The sequence below is a fragment of the Hemibagrus wyckioides genome, linkage group LG16 (genome assembly GCF_019097595.1).
Source record: "Hemibagrus wyckioides isolate EC202008001 linkage group LG16, SWU_Hwy_1.0, whole genome shotgun sequence".
NCBI classification, from domain to species: domain Eukaryota; kingdom Metazoa; phylum Chordata; class Actinopteri; order Siluriformes; family Bagridae; genus Hemibagrus; species Hemibagrus wyckioides.
In genome coordinates, this window is record NC_080725.1 from 19965001 (window position 1) to 19983932 (window position 18932).

An 18932-nucleotide genomic window follows, 5' to 3' on the forward strand; every position below is an offset into this window, starting at 1 on the left:
GTATTGTATTGTATTGTATTGTATTGTACTGTATTGTATTGTATTGTATTGTATTGTATTGTACTGAACTGTACTATATTGTATTGTATTGTATTGTATTGTATTGTATTGTATTGTCTGTCTTGCACAGTTAGCACACATGCACTTTATCTAGTGTACTTAGTCCTTAGTTCTGTGTTGTTTTATGTCCTGGAGGAATGTTGATTTATTTTTCACTGTCTACTGCACACTAAACCTTCTTGACTTGACTATTGCACAAAATGTAAAATATCCCATACATTTGTTGGTCCAGTTTTTTTCCCCTATCAGGATTTACTGTTACACTAAAACGGACCGCCTTTAAAAAACACCAGACATGCTGTCATTACACTAATATTGTCCAAGATATTACAACAAACGCTTAAACCTCCCCGCCACCTGGCCTAATTTCAGATGCAAAGTATTTTGAAGTATAAATTATTAACACATAATAATAATAATTGTGTTATTCTTCCAGGCATTCCAGTAAGCATTTTGAAGACTTTTTTTTGGTGCTTGGACCCTATCATTGCTGTTGTTTTGGCTTTGGGGATAATGGTGAATATCCTGGGCTGAATAACTAGTCCTGGTGGAGGACGCCGCTCTTAATTTATCCCTTTAAAAATGTGAAAACAGATGCAGATGGAAAAGAATTTATGAATAACAACATAAAAAAATTCCAAAAAATGTCCTGGAATGATCACGGTGTTCTTTTCCGATTTCGTTTCTTGTTTTTGATGCCACTTTTATTCTGCCAGAGAAGAAGGACTAACACAATGCAGTTATTTTGACACTTTACTGAAGGTATTTTATACTTTATTTCGGTCATAGCCGAGCCCCAAGCCAGGAACTGCTTTAATACTGGGTCAAACGTCTGAGATTTAAATGAGATTCTGCTGCTCTGGAAGGAGAAAAGCACATTTTTGCGGCATAAAGTCAGGCTCCATGGCCAGGTCCTGCCTTACACACACAAACACACACACACACACTCCTCTAAGATAATGTGATTGTCCTTGTTTTTATAACGCTGCTTCTCTGCTTCTTTTTCTTTCGGTTGTTCCTCTTTTAGCTTTGCTGCACTTAAGATGACACAAGTGATATTAATAAATGTGTTTGTCCGGTATCCGTATGCAGTGCACCAAATGGATCCATTTATGTGTCTCAAAATTTTCATGTCCTTGAACAACAGCCAGGGAACACATTTAGTATAACTATAAAAGCTACATTTGTGGAATGGAACAAATGCATTTGTGTGTTTCCCTAAAGACAGCTGTGCTAGAATATGCCCTCTAGTGTCTGATAGGTATGTGTTTATCATTGAGGAAATCTCTGGAATGGATTTTTACAGGAGAAGAAAGCGTTGAAAATTCTGCATCATTATAGGAGTCCAAACATTAGGTCTTTTTAGCCATACCTAAAAAAAAACCCAAGTTCACTTTGACAGGTTCAAAAGATTTATTATTGGAAGATCATGAGAAACCTGAGAGCGAGGACTGTATCCTCGGTCCCTGCGGTTTGTCCTTGGTCAGAAGAGTTTTGAGAGCACTGATTAAGTTGCTCTAACTGCCAATTAGGTGGTAGCCACAAGTCTGTGCTGTTTAGGAGGTAAAATGCAGGGCTGTGGTGTGTTTCCAAGTGAAGGTTACGGGTCGTCGACTGAGGGAAAAGTCTTCAGTGTTCCGGGCCACGGTGGCCACGTCAAGGGTTGATGAGAGCGATAAGAGGATGTTCTAATATATAAAGTTTACAACTAACCTTTTATTACGGTTTACAACATCGTTACGATTTATTTTGAAGAGGCACCAGCTAAAGACGAGGCGTGGTCTATATGCCCGTCAGGTCCAACGAAGTCCAACTCGAAATCCAAGGGGTGGAGTCTTTCCTGATCCTCCTACAAGGCGGAGTCTGACCTAATTAAGCCCATCCTACCAATGCTGTAGCAGTTGCATCATTTCCAGCTCAGAATCCTAGACATCTGAAATCGTTTACGGTGACAGTAACTACTGATTTCAAGCCACTACTGCTTGATACAATATATACTGATCAGTATATGCTATATCGGCATTTTTATGTGATTTTTTTTTCCAGAAACTGCAATTGTTTTTTCTTGTTTAAACCTCCAACAAATTATTCAGGTGTTGTTGAACAAGTATGATTCAACCACAAGCAGCAACTTTTCAACTTTTAATGGTGATGTCATTATTAATATCATCCTATCCTATCAAAATCTATGATCATGTGATATTCTTGGATTCCTCTTAAAGGATTTGGGTATTCAGGACTCATTAAATAGTATTCTGTTTCTATATATATATATATAAGTATCTGTTTCTATATATATCTATAAGTAACGTGATACGCCAATTTTTCTGTCAATGTTCCTAACTTGTTCGTTTACCCAACGCCTTACATGCATCTGAGGCACGGGGCAGAGACGAACGGTTAAGGATTTGGAAAAGAATAAGGAAAGAAAATATTGTGTTTTGTGTCCATGAGTGGATAAACAATGATGTGCTTCTGTTTATATTGTGGCCTCGCTAGCAAGAACTCTGAGGAATCCTTTTTGGCAAGTTTGCATGAATGACTTGTTTTGAGTTCATCCAGCTGTCAGAATGATTTCCATGCCATTAGAATAAGCGACTATCCAGGAATATTATAAGATAAAATCTTATGAATTGCACCAAGTTTTACAAAAAGGTATGAAGAATTTACGGCCTCTGTGAAACCATTTTAGTTTTATTTTGTACTGCAGGTCAGACGTACCAAACACCCAAGTTGTCTTGGGGGAAACACTGAAATGTAAACAAACTGATGTATAATTTTAGCTTCAGTCAATTTAGCCTTGCCGGGTCATTTGCTGTAAAAATGCTATTAGGTAGCAGTTTATCTTAATTATATTAAATGAAAATGCAAAGCTGTAACATCGGTTTCCTCAGTCAGTCTGTTTAATGCTAGTTTGTAGATTAGTTTATTTACTCTAATGTTAGTTTTTTTTTTTTTTACCACACATAGCCATGTGAGCTCCAGCCTTTATTATCACCACACATACATTACAGCACAGTGGAATTCTTTTCTTAACATATCCCAGCTGAGGAAGTTGGGGTCAGGGCGCAGGAGCAGCTATGATACAGCACCCCTGGAGCAAAGAGGGTTAAGGGCCTCACTCAGTTACCCAGCAGTGGAGCTTGGTGGTGCTGGGGTTTGAACCCCGATCCTCTGATCAACAACCAACTTGAGCCACCACATGGATCATATAAAGAGCTCAAAGATTTTTAAACATGCTACTGTGCAATTTCTGCCTAGCAGTCTGATATACATCTGAGTTTGGAGAATGACAGGAGAATACTATCCACTGGGATGCATAGTGCCAGCTGTAAAGTTTGGTGAATGAGGGATAATGGTCTAAGAAGATAATGCTTTTTCAGGGCCACTTAGTTCCATTAAAGGGTTAATGTTAATGCTACAGCACACAGAAATTTTAGACAGTTGTATGCTTCCAACAGTTTGAGGAAGGCTTTCAACTGTTCCTGAATGATTCTGCACCTGTGCACAGACTGACATCCATAAAGTCATGGTTTGATAAGAAGCTCCCATGGGATGAATTTTTAGCATCAGATGTGAGCCAGGCTTCCTCATTGAACTTCAGTGCCTGAACCCTAAACACTCTTTTGACTGCATGGGCACAAACTCCCTTGTACAAAGCTGTTATAGCAGCAATGGGGGTCAGGGGGATTCCATAAACTATTAATGCCCCAGGTTTTGAAGTGTGATGGCTTAGCTGTGATGGTTAGGTGCTTTTCCACATGCTTTTGCCCATCGTGTATAACAATTCAAAAATAATACCAGAGCCACTTTTTGAACTGGGCAAAGGTAACAAGTTCAGTTCATAGCCGAGTGCAGAGAGAGAAAAGTGTCTACAGTTTTTTTGAAGGTCATGTAGCTCACGTTCACATCTGCAGGGGCTTGTCTGAGACGAAATCAGAAACTTTTTGGGGGAAAAATTTAAATAAAAAAAGCCACCGGCTCCTCCTTTCACTCCTGCTTTCACTTTGCGCATCAGTCGGGAAGGGCGCAGAGCAACTGGAGGCTGCACCGAGATCTTTTTTTTTTCCATCATGCACATTGTTTTTTATTATATTTTTCACTGAAGAGTTATAGGAAATATAGTTTAAGCTTTGACTGCTCGATTAATGAAACAACAACACTACAAACAGAGCACTAGGCATATATTTCATGAGTTATTTTTTTAATATAAGACAGTAATTGGTATTGTGTAGCACGGACGTCGGGGATCCTCGCGGACAAAATGCGCGCACGACAACTCCACACGGTATTTTACGCGTGCGCGCATCTGTGTTTATTAAGCTGCATGCTCCCGAGCGCACGGTGTCAGCGGGACTCGGCGCCTCTCAGGCGAACCATCCAGTGGAAGCACGACGGCAGACTCTTCAGCATCCTGAGTCAGGGCGCGCAGTACGTGCCTCCGTTAAGGAGAAACGCGACCGGAGATGGAGAGCAGCAGCAGCAGCAGGAGCAGCGTCAGCAGCAGCCTCCGGCCAGACCCTTAACCGTGATCAGCAGCGGCCATGCTAGACAAAACGCGCCTTCTGGTTCTTCCTCGCCGTCGCAATTACACGGATCGCGCTGGTTGCCACTCAGGCGCGCCGGTGCGCCTCGCGGGCGCGTAAACGACACGGCGCGCACGGCTACGGGACAGGTTCCGCCTGCGTCTCCGTCTCCGCCGCCTCCGAGAGCGCGAGAGGACTCCATGGTCGGAGACGATCCTTACAATCCGTACAAGTACAGCGAACAGGACAACCCGTACTACAACTACTATGACGCGTACGAAAGACCAAGCCCGAGACAGAGACCCGGATACGGAACAAGGTACTTTCAGTACGGTAAGGACTCGCGCTGGTACCGTGTACTATATTTTTTTTACATACTGATAAGCAATTTATTCATGAAACATCATTATAACTGCTCAGCGACAGTTATAATACAGCGACAGAAAAAAACTGCACTAAAATGGATCTTTCTTTGTCATTGCTCAATGTTGTTTCTTTTTTGCTCTCAAGGGTTCATCTTTCATTGTCTAGCATTCTTATATGGTCACGTGAATGCAGTGTAACTTAACATGATTTAAGGGGCATAACTGGACCTTAAGGGCCACTCTTGTACTTTTATACGTGTAGCTTAATACTACACCCACCCTCCCTGCTAAAGATAAAAAAGGTGCCCTGGACAAGTGATACGATTTAGTACCTTTAAAGATTCCTAAGAGGAGACTGAAGAACTGGATAATACAATGCCATTAATTGTTATCATTACAGCCTTACAATACTAATATCACAAACACTACAGTATATTTTTTTAGGTTAGGTTATAAATACAACCAAAAGACAGGTATTACATTTTTTTTTTTTGCAGAAAATCTGGGATCTTCCCACAGAACATGTACATAAGTACAAATACAAGTGTTTTGTGAGCATTCTGATCATTTTGATCAATTCTATACATTTGGCTATTTATTCTGTTGAATTATTGCACTTATTGCAGTTTCAGTTCATTAAAAAATGTGTCTCACAAGTGCAATGCAGCAGAATAGTATACTTTTAGCTATACCTAGCTATGAACATTTCATTTTCCCTTACGGATTTTGTGAAAGTCTGCATGCAACCCATCTTTTATATACGAATAATATTCAGGTTGGTTAGCACATCTCATATTATTGAGTGCCGCCAGAAATTGCATAGTATCTGCATTAAGTGTCTTCTTTCTCTGTTCATCGTCCATCATGGAAGATTCAAACCATAGCCGGTTGTAATCGCTCCACCTCTTCCGGCTTCATAGATTAAAAGTGCACGCTTTTACACACTATCACTTTTCCTTTTTTTATCAGGGGATCTCATTGACTGTGATGAGAAAGCACTAGTTATGATAAATGCAGCTTTTTTACTACAATAAAGAGAACTAACAATTCAATATACACAAAATCCTGAAGGAAAATGCATGAGTGAACGTTCCGCAACTCCTATCTGGTTTGTTTCATGCTGATTAGATTTGCATTGGCTCTTGGGATAAGATGTTGAGATGTTCTGCAGGTTTGCCTGACCTCGTGCCAGATCCGTACTACATTCAAGCCTCCACCTATGTCCAGAGAGTGCCGATGTACAACCTCCGATGTGCTGCAGAGGAGAACTGCCTGGCCAGGTATTGCACAAGAAAACCACAAGAGTTCAGCTTTTTAGAACTAACTTATCTACTAAACTGTCCATTTTATTTCGCATTACAGCTAGGAAGGTGTCTTGATTGGTGTAGAACATTCCAGAAACTCACAGAAGTATAGTTCATTATCACAACCTAGCTAGCTAACACTAGAGAAAACCATCATCTGGATATAATCCATCTGTTTGACTAGATTAAGTGAGATTAGACTGCATTGGCAGCGGTCTTGTCATTCCTGTTCAATCATTAATCTCTTTACCTCACTGATATATTACTGTATCTAGAACTGATTAGCATTGGATTAGCACTGCGCATGCATCATGAGAGTGAACTGATAAACTCTTTGACATGACCTCAAAACATTAAATCAGGAAAAGAAAAAATGTCCAACTTGACATTCTTCGAAATAATATCTTTATTTACTATACTAAAATTATGCTAATCTGACCTAGCTAGTTTTTCCTACACTAGCTAGCTTCCTAAATAACTAAACACCTAGTGTTTCTAACTTCATTTCGATTTGATCTCGCTGTACATTATCTTTCTGTTTGGTCTAACACAAATCCCCATCAAAAGTGAAATAAAACACAGCACTAAAGTGTCCTTGCTAGGGATGCCTCTCGAGTTAGCTAGCTAGCCAATTTAACAGTGCTTGTTTTCAAAGCTGCTAGCGTGATATTTAGCTTTGTGTAAAGTCGATCCAGTTTCTATCGCTTCTGTGAGTGTTTTTGCGTCTGTCATTTATCATTGTGTCAGTATTCATATGTCAGGTCAGTTTTGGTCTTTAAACCGTCGACATTCTTCATGCCTAGCTTGGACGTTTCGCAAGGAGGAATAAAGTAAATTTAAGCAACTAAGGGAGAGAGCAAGAGAGCTGACAGTATGACTGATAACAGCTTACCAGATGATTCATGATGATCTCTGTGAAATTCCTATAATTCAAGCCAGTTCTGTGAAAAGAGGGAGGAAATCCTGAACTCTTGCTATAGCTGACTCCAAGACATGGAAAAATCATCAGCAGACTTTTCAACTGATTACCGAAGCATACTCAAACCGTCTAAATCCAAAGAGAGAGAGATAAAAAAAAAACAACAACAACACAACAATATTTATTTATCTGCATTCGCTCCTCCAAAAACACACTTTCCAAGCTCTCTAAGAACCGCAGGGGATGTCTGATGACATGTTGTGTTTGGTGTCTTGTTTGTCGCGAGCAGCTCGGCATACAGGTCCAGCATGAGAGATTATGACACGCGGATGTTGCTGCGCTTCCCACAGCGCGTCAAGAACCAGGGCACGTCCGACTTCCTGCCTAGCCGGCCACGCTATTCCTGGGAGTGGCACAGCTGCCATCAGTAAGTGCTTGTTTCTTGCCATGTCAGCAGAACTGAACTGTACAGTATGTGTGGATTTAACTGGGATTACTCAATAGGGTTTTCTGGCAAGTCAGATGATTACATTTCTTAGAACTTTCTTTGCCTTAGATCTGATAAATTATGTGTTTTTTCTTGAAGAAGCTGTAGTTTGGGAATTTGAAGTGATTACTATGAAATCGAAATGACTCTGATACATCACACCGATCTTTCCGCCTCGCACGTTCTCCTCCTACAGTCCAGTCCTTTCACTGTTAATTACACCCAAATCTTGGTTTCTCAGATCTTAATGGGCCTCAAGCCTTAATAATGCTTAATTAAAGGTCGGCGCACTTTGAGAATAGCCTATAGATAAAAACCATGTGTGCATTGTTGTTGTTGCTATTATTCTAGCTACATGCACATTATTATCATTCGGTCTTCTCAAGCCAAGACGTCTGTTTTTTTTTTTTTTGTTAGAGAGTCTGATATGTCTCAGGGGTAAACGGAGCCAAAAACAGCCTGGTTTTACTGGAAAATATGGTCATATTTGAATTATGGTTAACTGGCAAGCAGCCAGTCACACTTTTACTCACTGCTGAACAAGTCTTGTAAATTACTTAAGAGATGGGCTGCATGTTCCGTCGAACCAGTGACTGTATCTTTGGCAGAAAAGAGTTGCAGCGCGCAAAAGTTTATTTCAGTGCCAAGAATCAGACGCATGATCCTGAAGGTTGTGGCCAGAAGAGTGTACAAAGTATACTAGTGTCATAATGAGGAGGCGATCATGGGTGTGAGTGTACAAGTTATTTATACTATAGAGTGCAAAAACAAAGACTGTGGGTGATACTGAGGCACATATGACACCATTAGAACAACAAACACTTGACTAAGAGACACCCAAACACAGGAACTTATATAAGGGTGATAATCAAGGGTGAGAATGAGGCACAGCGATTAGGACATGCGATGGGAAACTGCTTTTAGGAGTTACCGTGGCAGCTAGAAGTTGTGATTTTACTTCATTTATACCCATTCCTTATCTGAATTGCGTTTTAATGACATGCGTATAGATCTACACAGATGTCTACACGGTTGACCGCATAGCCTTAAAACAAAGGAATTTCTAACATGCCAAGATTTTTAGTGAGTTCGGGTTTTAAATACGTAAGTAAAATAGCAAAGCTATTATATCTATGTTTAGATATAATAATGCTATGATATCAGGTCAGACGTGTGCATCCGCCGCTCTGAATGTGATCGAAATATTCTCACACATCCTCTTTCGTATCCTCTGAGCAGCTCTTATGATCATATTCTCAGTTGACATTTCCACTGTAACTCTGCCAGATGTGATACAAAGCCTTATTCAGATCATATCTGGAGACTGAGGGAAGATCAAGACAAAACCTCTTTTCATACAATATTTAGTTGGCCTACAATAAACAGACTGTGTGTGTTGCTCCTTCGAGAGCTGTTGGATTGTTACAGCTGCTGGACGGCACAGTGAAGGAGCCTTTGGCAGAAACTTGTATTTCATTTCAGAGTGATGTGGAGAGCAGTCCAAGCGCAGAGGTGAGCAGGTGAACGTTACGGATATTAGACTCCAGCTGTGGCTCTCTAGAAGTAGCTGCAATATGTAGGTTTTTGAAATTAAGAAACCAGATAGCAACCAACAAAATTCAAGCAAAAAACATCCATCCATTGTATATACCTGCTTTATTCCTAATTAGGGTCACGAGGATCTGCTGGAGCCTATCCCAGCACACATTGGGTGAAAGACAGGGGTACACCCTGGACAGGTCACCAGTCCATCACAGGTCCACACGTATAGACAGACAACCACACACACTCACACTCACTCCTATGGGCAATTTAGAATGACCAGTCAATGTAATGTACATGTTTTTGGACTGTGGGGAAAACCTGAGAACACGGAGTAAACCCACACAGGCACGGGGAGAACATGCAAACTCCACACAGGAAGGCCCCTGCCTGTTCGAACCCAGGACCTTCTTGCTGTGAGGCAACAGTGCTAACCGCTAAGCCACTGCACTGCCCTAGCGAAAACACAATTAATAAAATATACAATAAACTGGGTGCATAATTGTGCACACTATTTTTACACTGGGGCATGTGATCAGAATGAACCAATCACATTCAAACTCAAGTATCATGACTGACAACTTCATTGTGATTAGCCACAAATAAAGATTTTCTACAGGACACTAAATTACACAGTTCTAAAAGGAAAATGATTTATAATCATATGATCAGGTGTCAACCAGATGAGGATTGGTTCCATTTTGAGTCTGGTTCCTCTCAAGGTTTCTTCCTCACGTCGCCTCAGGGGAGATTTTCCAGACCGGTGTAACCTCTGGCTTCCTCACTGGGGATAAATTTATTGCGGTCAAGCTGCTTTGTGACAGTGTCCATTATTAAAAGTGCTATAGATATACAATCTAATTGAATTGGATTTTCTTTGACATTTTCTGGGATTCGTCCACTGCTGAAGTGCATTATATGAATAGGACATTATGAATGATGAAGTGGAGAACGTAAGGGGCTTAACAAGTAAGGAAAATTTCAATAAATGTCACAAAATGTGTTATCAGTCTCTGATGAGACCAAGGTACACGGTGGTTCATGCTTTGGGGCTGCTTTTCTTCACCTGGGACTGGGGTTCTAGTCAAGGTAGCTTCAAATAATAATGCATGTTGGTATAAAATCTGGATTTTTGTATATCTATTATTGTCAACATGTCATCAGCGGTAGCAGGAAGGTGGATTTGAAATACGACAAAACATGATTGATGAATAATTTCTCAATAAATCATTCTGGAAAAGAAACCAGAAGAACACATTTTGCAAGATATTCCACAATTAACAGACGACACAGCTAGACGTTTTGTTTTGACCACAGCTTTTCTTATTCAGAAGAGAAGTAATAATAAGAAGAAGCACAGACATTGTTGCCTATGTGGTTTCCAGTCAGTATTCCTAAACGTAAAAATATACACGGTTCACAGCTTTAATTTCACATCGAGCTGTCATTGCTGACTAATAAACAAGTTCAATGAACAACAGTGTAGAGGATGTTATTGGGTGAGAGTCTGCGTTAACTTCTTCCTCTGCGCTAAGTGTGTCAGGGTTTTGGTGCTGGTGCTGCTACAGGAAAACTGTCTGTGGTCTTGTCTAAAGGAAAACAGTGTGGAGGTCTGCTCTGCATTCTCCACCGCTCCAGACACTCTAATGGCTTTCGGAGCATAGTTTTACACTGACGTCAGCTCCGTTTCACCACCATGTATGGAGTACATGTGGCCGAGCTCCACTTAACACACAATCTCACACATTACGGTCCCTTTTAGTACAGTGCTGAACTGTATGTGTGTGTTCTGGGTGATATGTAAAGGTGGATTTCTAGCTCTGGTTCATTCTGCTCAACTTCACAAACTCGACCCCCTACTAGCGACTGGTCACGTACGCAACCTTTTACAGGACGACGTGCAAGGAAATGCTTTTTTTATTTTTATATTTATGTTTTAATAAGAATTAAAAAAAAAAAATTTATGATTTATATCATAATCATATTTATTTAATACAATAATTAAATAAATTAATCTAATAAAATACAAATTACATAAACCAGAATTTCCCTCTATAGAAATAAGAAAGGAAAAAATATATAGGAATTATTAAAAAAAAAAAATAAAATATATATGTTATATATATATATAAACATATATATATAACATAAGAGAAACTACGGTGGCTGAGAAGTGCAAAACAAAAGCAAAATAATATAAATAAAAAAAAAAAAACCCATAATAACAAATCAGAAAATAACAAATCTAAAAACACAATAACAAATCAAAAAACAAAATAACAAATTTAAAAAATACTTATTTTTTTAAATCTGATTCTTATTTTCAATAAGAATAAAAAATTTTTTTTATTTATATCATAATAATATTTATTTAATAAAATAATTAATCTAATAAAATACAAATGACATAAAACAGAATTTCTCTCTATAGAAATAAGAAAGGAAAATATATATAGGAATTATAAATAAAACATATAACAAGAGATACTACTGTGGCTGAGAAGTGCAAAACAAAGTTAAAAAATAAAAAAATAAATAAAAATAACAAATAAAAAAACAATTCTAAAAACACAATAACAAATCAGAAAACAAAATAACAAATAAAAAAAACAAATCAGAAAACAAAATAACAAATAAAAAAATCTAAAAACAAAATAACAAATCAGAAAAAATAACAATTTCAAAAACACAATAACACATCAGAAAAAAATAACAAATAAAAAAAACCACAATAACAAATCCTGAAACAAAATAATAAATCAGAAAACAAAATAACAAATAAAAAAAATAACAAATCAGAAAACAAAATAAGAAATTTAAAAACAAAGACAGTTTAGACAAACCAGAAAAGGCAGGCATAGTTTGCTGATTGGACGAGGTTGCTGTGTTATAATTTGTTCATTTGTTATTTTCTTTTGCACTTCTCATCCACCATAGGATACAAAGATATTTACTCTATTTTACTGTTTTATTACTTATTATTATTTTACTCTTTTACTATTTTACAGAATCTGAATGTGTTCAGTTAGCCAAACATCTGACTCTTCTTTAAAGAAAAAAATCTCATTTTTACCACAGGTGTATTTGTCTCTGGTGTCTGTAATGTCGCTAATGAATAGTGGAAGTCTGTCACACTCTAAATCTTGTCTGTAAATCTGTAAAGCTCTGAAATGCTCACACACAATGAGTCAATGTGGTTTAGGCCACTGTGGGGCTTACTGATCTTTAGAAACATGACCATAGAGGCGTCCATCATGGACAATCTTTATTTATTTATTTAAAAATTTTAATACAGTTTGGCTTCACTCCCAGAGTCTGAAGTGATACGGATGATAAAGTGCTTCCCTTTTTGTACACATCTTTCATTTAAAGCCACATGGCAGAGCAGGTGTATGTAGACTTGACCTGTTAGCTACATTGACATCAAAAAATATTTAGGAAAAATCTACATTTGGTGTAATAGTAACCTGTATAAAAAATTGTTTTTGGTTTGTCAACCCATTACCTTAATTCTTGCTACATGCATTCAGAAGGAAAAAGCATAAAGGACTAATGAAGAGTAAAGACGTCTGTTCGGTCAGTGTTGTAATGCATGGAGATAACGTACAGATCGAGCCATTTGAAAGCTATTTTTAGAGCATTGCATACTTTGACTTTTTCCAGATGTTCGTTTCAGTAAATATATGAACTGAAACCTGGCTTCAGTGTGAAAGTCTGTAAACCAGCACTCATCCCTACATATGGCCTTTCTCCCCAAAGGGACCATGAGCCTCTTTTGCAGAATTTTATTCGCAGAAAAATGGCAGGAAAGCCTTAAGCCTTAAATTAACATTGTGGCGCTCAACCAGCCTAAGGCGAGACGAGCCTGACCGCTGAGCTCCAAGTTTATATTTACATGTGATCCTTTACTGATTAATTTATCAGAGACAGGATTAACAATGAGTATGTGAGAGTTCAGAATCTTATTCAAGCACCCTATAGGGGTCGATTGGCCAGGGTGGGACTTTATAAACTTCTAAGGAGCCCAAAGCCTTAAACACTGGGCAGTAACTTTCCTCTAAGGGGCTTTACCTTCTATACCCAACCTAAGCTTGGTTACTGATTTTCATTCATTCATTTGGCTGACTCTTCTATCCAAATAGACTTTAAAGCCATTGAGACTGGATACAAATGAACTGGTCAAAGATTTGCTCAAAGATCCGGGTCTTCACTTTTATCTGCAGGCGTTCATTCCAGACAGATAGGAAGCAAACTTAATAGTTGACTGGAGACAAGATGAACTGATTAGATGAACAATCTGAATGAGGTGCGACTCCTGCTCTGGTGGAATGAAAGCCTGAAGCCATACCGATCATTTGTGGACAAGACTGAAGAACACTGAGCTACCGCTTTGATTAAGAATCTATATAAAGTGTTTTATGTATCATATCCAGCATACTGAATAAAAAGTCAGGGGTTCAAGCACCATGGACCCTTGAGCAAAGCTCTTAAACCTGTGTATCTCGGTGGATCGGCATTGTGGCTGACCCTGCACACTGACCCTAGCTTCCTAACAAGCAAAGAAAAGAATTTCAATGCTGTATGACAAATCAATGCTTTTGTTTACTTTGTCCCATGGTGATAAAGTGTCTATTATGTTCCCTCCATTTCGACATCTCCATCTCTGTGCATTTCATTTTCCAGGACCCCAAATCATACTCAAGAGACATTAGAAAATAATAATTCCTACACTGACACTTTCTTTTGTCTGTGTATCCACAGGCACTACCACAGCATGGACGAATTCAGCCATTATGACCTGCTGGACTCCAGCTCTCACTCCCGTGTGGCTGAGGGACACAAGGCAAGCTTCTGCCTGGAGGACACGTCCTGCGACTACGGCTACTACAGACGCTTTGCTTGTACCGCTCACACACAGGTGAAGCAGCTCCACCTCGGGAGTCAGGATGAATGAATTTGGGTTGGAATTTTGATGAGAGTCCACGGCTTTTTACTTTAGTAGTACTCTACTGAAGCATTCCTGTTTTTTAAAAATCAAGACAATTTTTACTGACCAGTGTGGTCATAATGTTCACAAGGATTTTCGGTGTCTGATTTGATTAAAGAGCATGTTGTTCTTCATTGTTGAGGTAGTGAAGTTCAGGTGAGTGAAGAACTATATTGTTGATTATTTTCCTATAACAGCATGCTCCCCCAAGTGTTTAAGTCCTTACATCAGCAACATGGATCAGTGTGGTTTTGAAAATGATCTTGTTATCGTCTCTTAAAGCAACATGTGAACAGGGACAAGAGCATGCTGATAGAGTTTGTGTTTGTGTGTGTATATTGTTGTTGCAGGGTCTGAGTCCAGGATGTTACGACACTTACAACGCCGACATTGACTGTCAGTGGATCGACATCACAGATGTGAAACCTGGGAATTACATCCTCAAGGTGTGTGTCATGAACAAGATATGAGGTATATATACATATATTTTGAACCTCAATACCAGGATGGTGCAGAGACACATAATAGCATCCGGTGGCCTGTAAGTGCAAAAGGCATCAACAAACTAAAAACACTACAGTAACTCAGAACAGACAATACTTAAAACACAAAAGCAGGTTTAGAAAGGGGAAAGGGGAGGTCTCTATTGTTCCTCATACACATATCACTGATCAGATATGGCGTGTTAATATCTATCTATATATCTATCATCACACTTCCATTGTTGTGGGTCCAAATCTATCTATCTATCTATCTATCTATCTATCTATCTATCTATCTATCTATCTATCTATCTATCTATCTATCTATCTATCTATCTATCTATCTATCTATCTATCTATCTATCTATCTCATGCACAAAAATGGCTTGCCTGATGTGTCTCACCTTAATTTCGGGTTTCCTCCTTCATTTCAAAGACATGCTGTAGGCTGATTGCCATCTGTAAATTGTCTGTAGTGTGTGTGTGTGTGTTTATATGCGTCCCAGATGGATGTCACTGATGAACATAAACACAGTCTCATATTGTAATCATCCTACAAGCTCTTTGGTTTCTGTAGTCTCTCAGACAAACACATGCTGTAGCCAACTTGTTCATGTTGTGTTTTCACACTTGGTGTGGTGTCTTTAGGTCAGATGTTTGGCTGTGGTGTGTGTGTGTTTGGTTTGAGCTTTGCCGTTGCCATATTTTATTACAGGGCACCGTAATAACATGTACAAAGCATCTAAAAAAAAAAACTATAACAGTCACTGGTAGTAATAAATGTTTTTTGTTGTTTTTTAGATCAGCGTTAACCCCAATTATCAGGTTCAAGAATCCGACTATAACAACAACATCGTGCGGTGTGACCTTCGCTACACCGGCAACTACGTCTACGTTTCAGGATGTCAGCTGTCGCCGTGAGTGCCTTTTGCGGTTCTTTACTATGTTTTAAAATGCTGGTTTCATTGGAATCCTGATCAGAGGCGTAGCATAGAATCCTGAACGCTAAGCAAAGACTGTTGTGCATGGATTATCACACGATCCATGCTAATTATCACACTTTTGTAATATATAATGATCATATTTGGTAGGAATTATGCTGGATTTAAATGTAGCACCTTAGCTGGAACTAATACTCTATAAAGGTTATATCAAGATGGCTTGAACATCTAACACACGCCAGATGTCTAAGCAATCTATAGCCGCCTTCATGAGCTTACTTTGACTCACATCCTCAGTAACATACTGTATAATCAGTATAATCTTGTCTCTCAAGACCTCTCTCTCTCACTTTCTTCACTGGGTGTAACTAAGAATGAACAATGGACAGCATTGTCCTTGTGAACAGAGTCTATTTTTGCATGTACTTTCTTTACTTATCCGAGCCATAGATAGCTAATATCCATCCATTTTCTGTTTTCCTCATCTCTTTTTGCTGTATTGATTTCTGATGTCCGAGAGCAGAACACATCACGTGATGCGTTTTGGTGATGAACATCGGCAGAAATAAACTTTAAAGGTTGTTAGACGATGAGATTCTGTCTTCTGGTGTAGGATGGTTGAGCTCTAAAGCGGGAATGATGTTTAGAGCAGCTGTATTGATATTCTAGAGGGAATGAGTTAATGATACCAAACACTTACTGTGTTCAACAGCTGTCTGGAAGATATATCTGGTTGAAAAGTGCCAAGTTAAGGGAAATTGACATATATAAGGACAACAAAAGCCTAAATAAATTTTATTTTTTTTAAAAATAAACATTTTGATGGTATCAGCATGAAATAAAACAAGTTATGGACCAAAATCGGAAAACTGATTGACCAGTATGCGCAAAAATGGCTTTTTTTTGCCTGTTGTGTCTCATCTTAAATTTCACAATTGTGAAATAATCATTTCAGGATCTTCAGAAGGTCATCACATGTCAGTGCCCTGTGTACTCAGTCTTCTTTCAGACTTCAGTCTTTTGTAGACATAATCCTTTTTTCAGACTTATTTTATTAATTTATTCATTATTCATTGTCAAATGATATTTCTGTCATATCACCCCACGAACATGTAACACAGAGGTCGTGATTTCAGTATTGCGGATTTGTTTCCTTGCACAATTCATGTTTTTGTTTATCTGATTCATCTCCTTAAAGGCTTGATAAAACATTGATGGGCCTAATTACTAAAAAATCAGCAAAATTCTAACATGTGTTCATTCTGACCTCATTTCCTGAGCCAGGGACCAGAATTAAGGTTCAGTGCCCAGTGATAGTGACGTCAGTACTTCCTTCTATGTCTTCATGACATCAAGGAAGTTGCGTCAGCTGTGACTACAGAGTCGATCAGATAACCTTCCAGAGTTTCAGTATACAGATGTTAATCATATCCCAGCTCCAAAAATCCCTGGCAGAAAAAAAAAACGTTTTATTGTTTTTATAAACAATATACAGTGGGATATTTTATAATATACAGATTATTGTTATTATCATTTAACTGAACAGTCACATGACATAACTTTCATTGTCATAACCGTAGCATGTCATATTTCTATACATTTCTACACAGATGAGCTTGACCACATGACCTCTGAATAACGTATTCATTCGAACCCAACCACATATGAATTTACGTGATAGTGTTTTCATGCATGTGAACAATATGTTTCGAATACAAGTGGAAAATGGTACATATATTGACATTTACAAGTATTTATTTGGTACTTTTTCAATATATCACATATCTGTTACATAATAAGGCCGAAATTAAATCACTCAGATATTTGAGTGATAGATAGATAGATAGATAGATAGATAGATAGATAGATAGATAGATAGATAGATAGATAGATAGACAGACAGACAGACAGACAGACAGACAGATACATAGATAGATAGATAGATAGATAGATAGATAGATAGACAGACAGACAGACAGACAGATACATAGATAGATAGATAGATAGATAGATAGACAGACAGACAGACAGACAGACAGACAGACAGACAGATACATAGATAGATAGATAGATAGATAGATAGATAGATAGATAGATAGATAGATAGACAGACAGACAGACAGACAGATACATAGATAGATAGATAGATAGATAGATAGATAGATAGATAGATAGATAGATAGACAGACAGACAGATACATAGATAGATAGATAGATAGATAGATAGATAGATAGATAGATAGATAGATAGATAGATAGATACTACCTTATATAAAGTATTGAGTTAAATCCTTAAAGGATTCAACCAAAAGAACCAATATTGTAATAACCCTGATGTGATCCGCTCTCTTTCAGGTATTAAAACATGTTCAGGTTGACTTCACAACCGAGGAGACGACAACTGAGACGACTTTAACGTTAGCAACCGTGAAGAAAAGTTGTGGATTTCCACGTTAAGACTGAAGACGATATTTCTGATATCAATCATTTTGAAACTTAGCGCATATTACGAGACGAAGCTTAGGTACAGTCCTGTTTTTTTTTTTTTTTAATTTCCTTTTGGATTGATTTGTTATTTCATGTAAGATGATAAGACATATTTTCAATAAAGAATATAAAATAAAATAAGTTCCAGCTGAAGATAAAATGGCCGCCCTGGTAGAAAGTGCAGTTTTATTTACCTACACGGTCGTGTTTAACTTCACAGTGAGGCGAACTAAATGATCCACGCCGGACGACAATCAAGCTCTTTGAGGATGTCCGTGACGCTATATTTTGTTATTTAACAAACGCTCATATTACTGCAAGACATGTATTACATGAAAATGACTTGAATAAATATTCATTCTCTGATTCTGGCTGAAACATTTCTTTGGATTAGTTTGAGATGCAATTAAACAAGTAAAGCAAACAAATTATGGACATCAACTGTGTGCGTTACAACAGCCAGAGCCATGACTTCATGTGGAATCCTATGTTTTACTTAGTGGTTACGAAAATAATTTATGGATTTAATGCCATAAAGGAGTAGTTTGGAGTTTAAACATTATCCAGATTTTCCTCTTACCTCAAATCAGCTTCAGGTAATCCAACTGTAAGATTTGTGTATATACTTTGCTCCTATGACGCCAAGGTATCTAACAGGTAATGGCAGCTTACGAACACCAGCAAGCTTCATGTGACTGCATGCCAGAATCAACACACACATACACACACACACCTTAATGATCACATTTGGCTAAGTGAAATAGTGAATATGTTTTCAACACTGAATTAAATTTCACTGACTATTAGATCTCGAAAATACAAATATTAAAAA

The 18932-nt window shown here is 38.2% G+C and overlaps 1 protein-coding gene across 2 annotated transcripts; it reads left to right on the top strand.

Annotated features, from left to right (window-relative positions):
• The first annotated feature begins 4053 nt into the window (after positions 1-4053).
• On the top strand, positions 4054-18466 carry loxa (lysyl oxidase a). 2 transcript variants are annotated; one of them, XM_058411202.1, is made up of 7 exons: positions 4055-4919; positions 6123-6231; positions 7464-7601; positions 13965-14121; positions 14541-14636; positions 15474-15589; positions 17969-18466. In XM_058411202.1, exons 1-7 carry the CDS (start codon positions 4325-4327, stop codon positions 17973-17975), a joined length of 1218 nt encoding a protein of 405 aa, XP_058267185.1. In that variant the 5' UTR covers positions 4055-4324; the 3' UTR covers positions 17976-18466. The 2 variants fall into 2 exon arrangements, with proteins under 2 accessions (XP_058267186.1, XP_058267185.1); XM_058411203.1 differs by lacking the exon at positions 17969-18466 and having other exon boundaries at positions 4054-4919; positions 15474-15593.
• Positions 18467-18932: the final 466 nt, after the last annotated feature.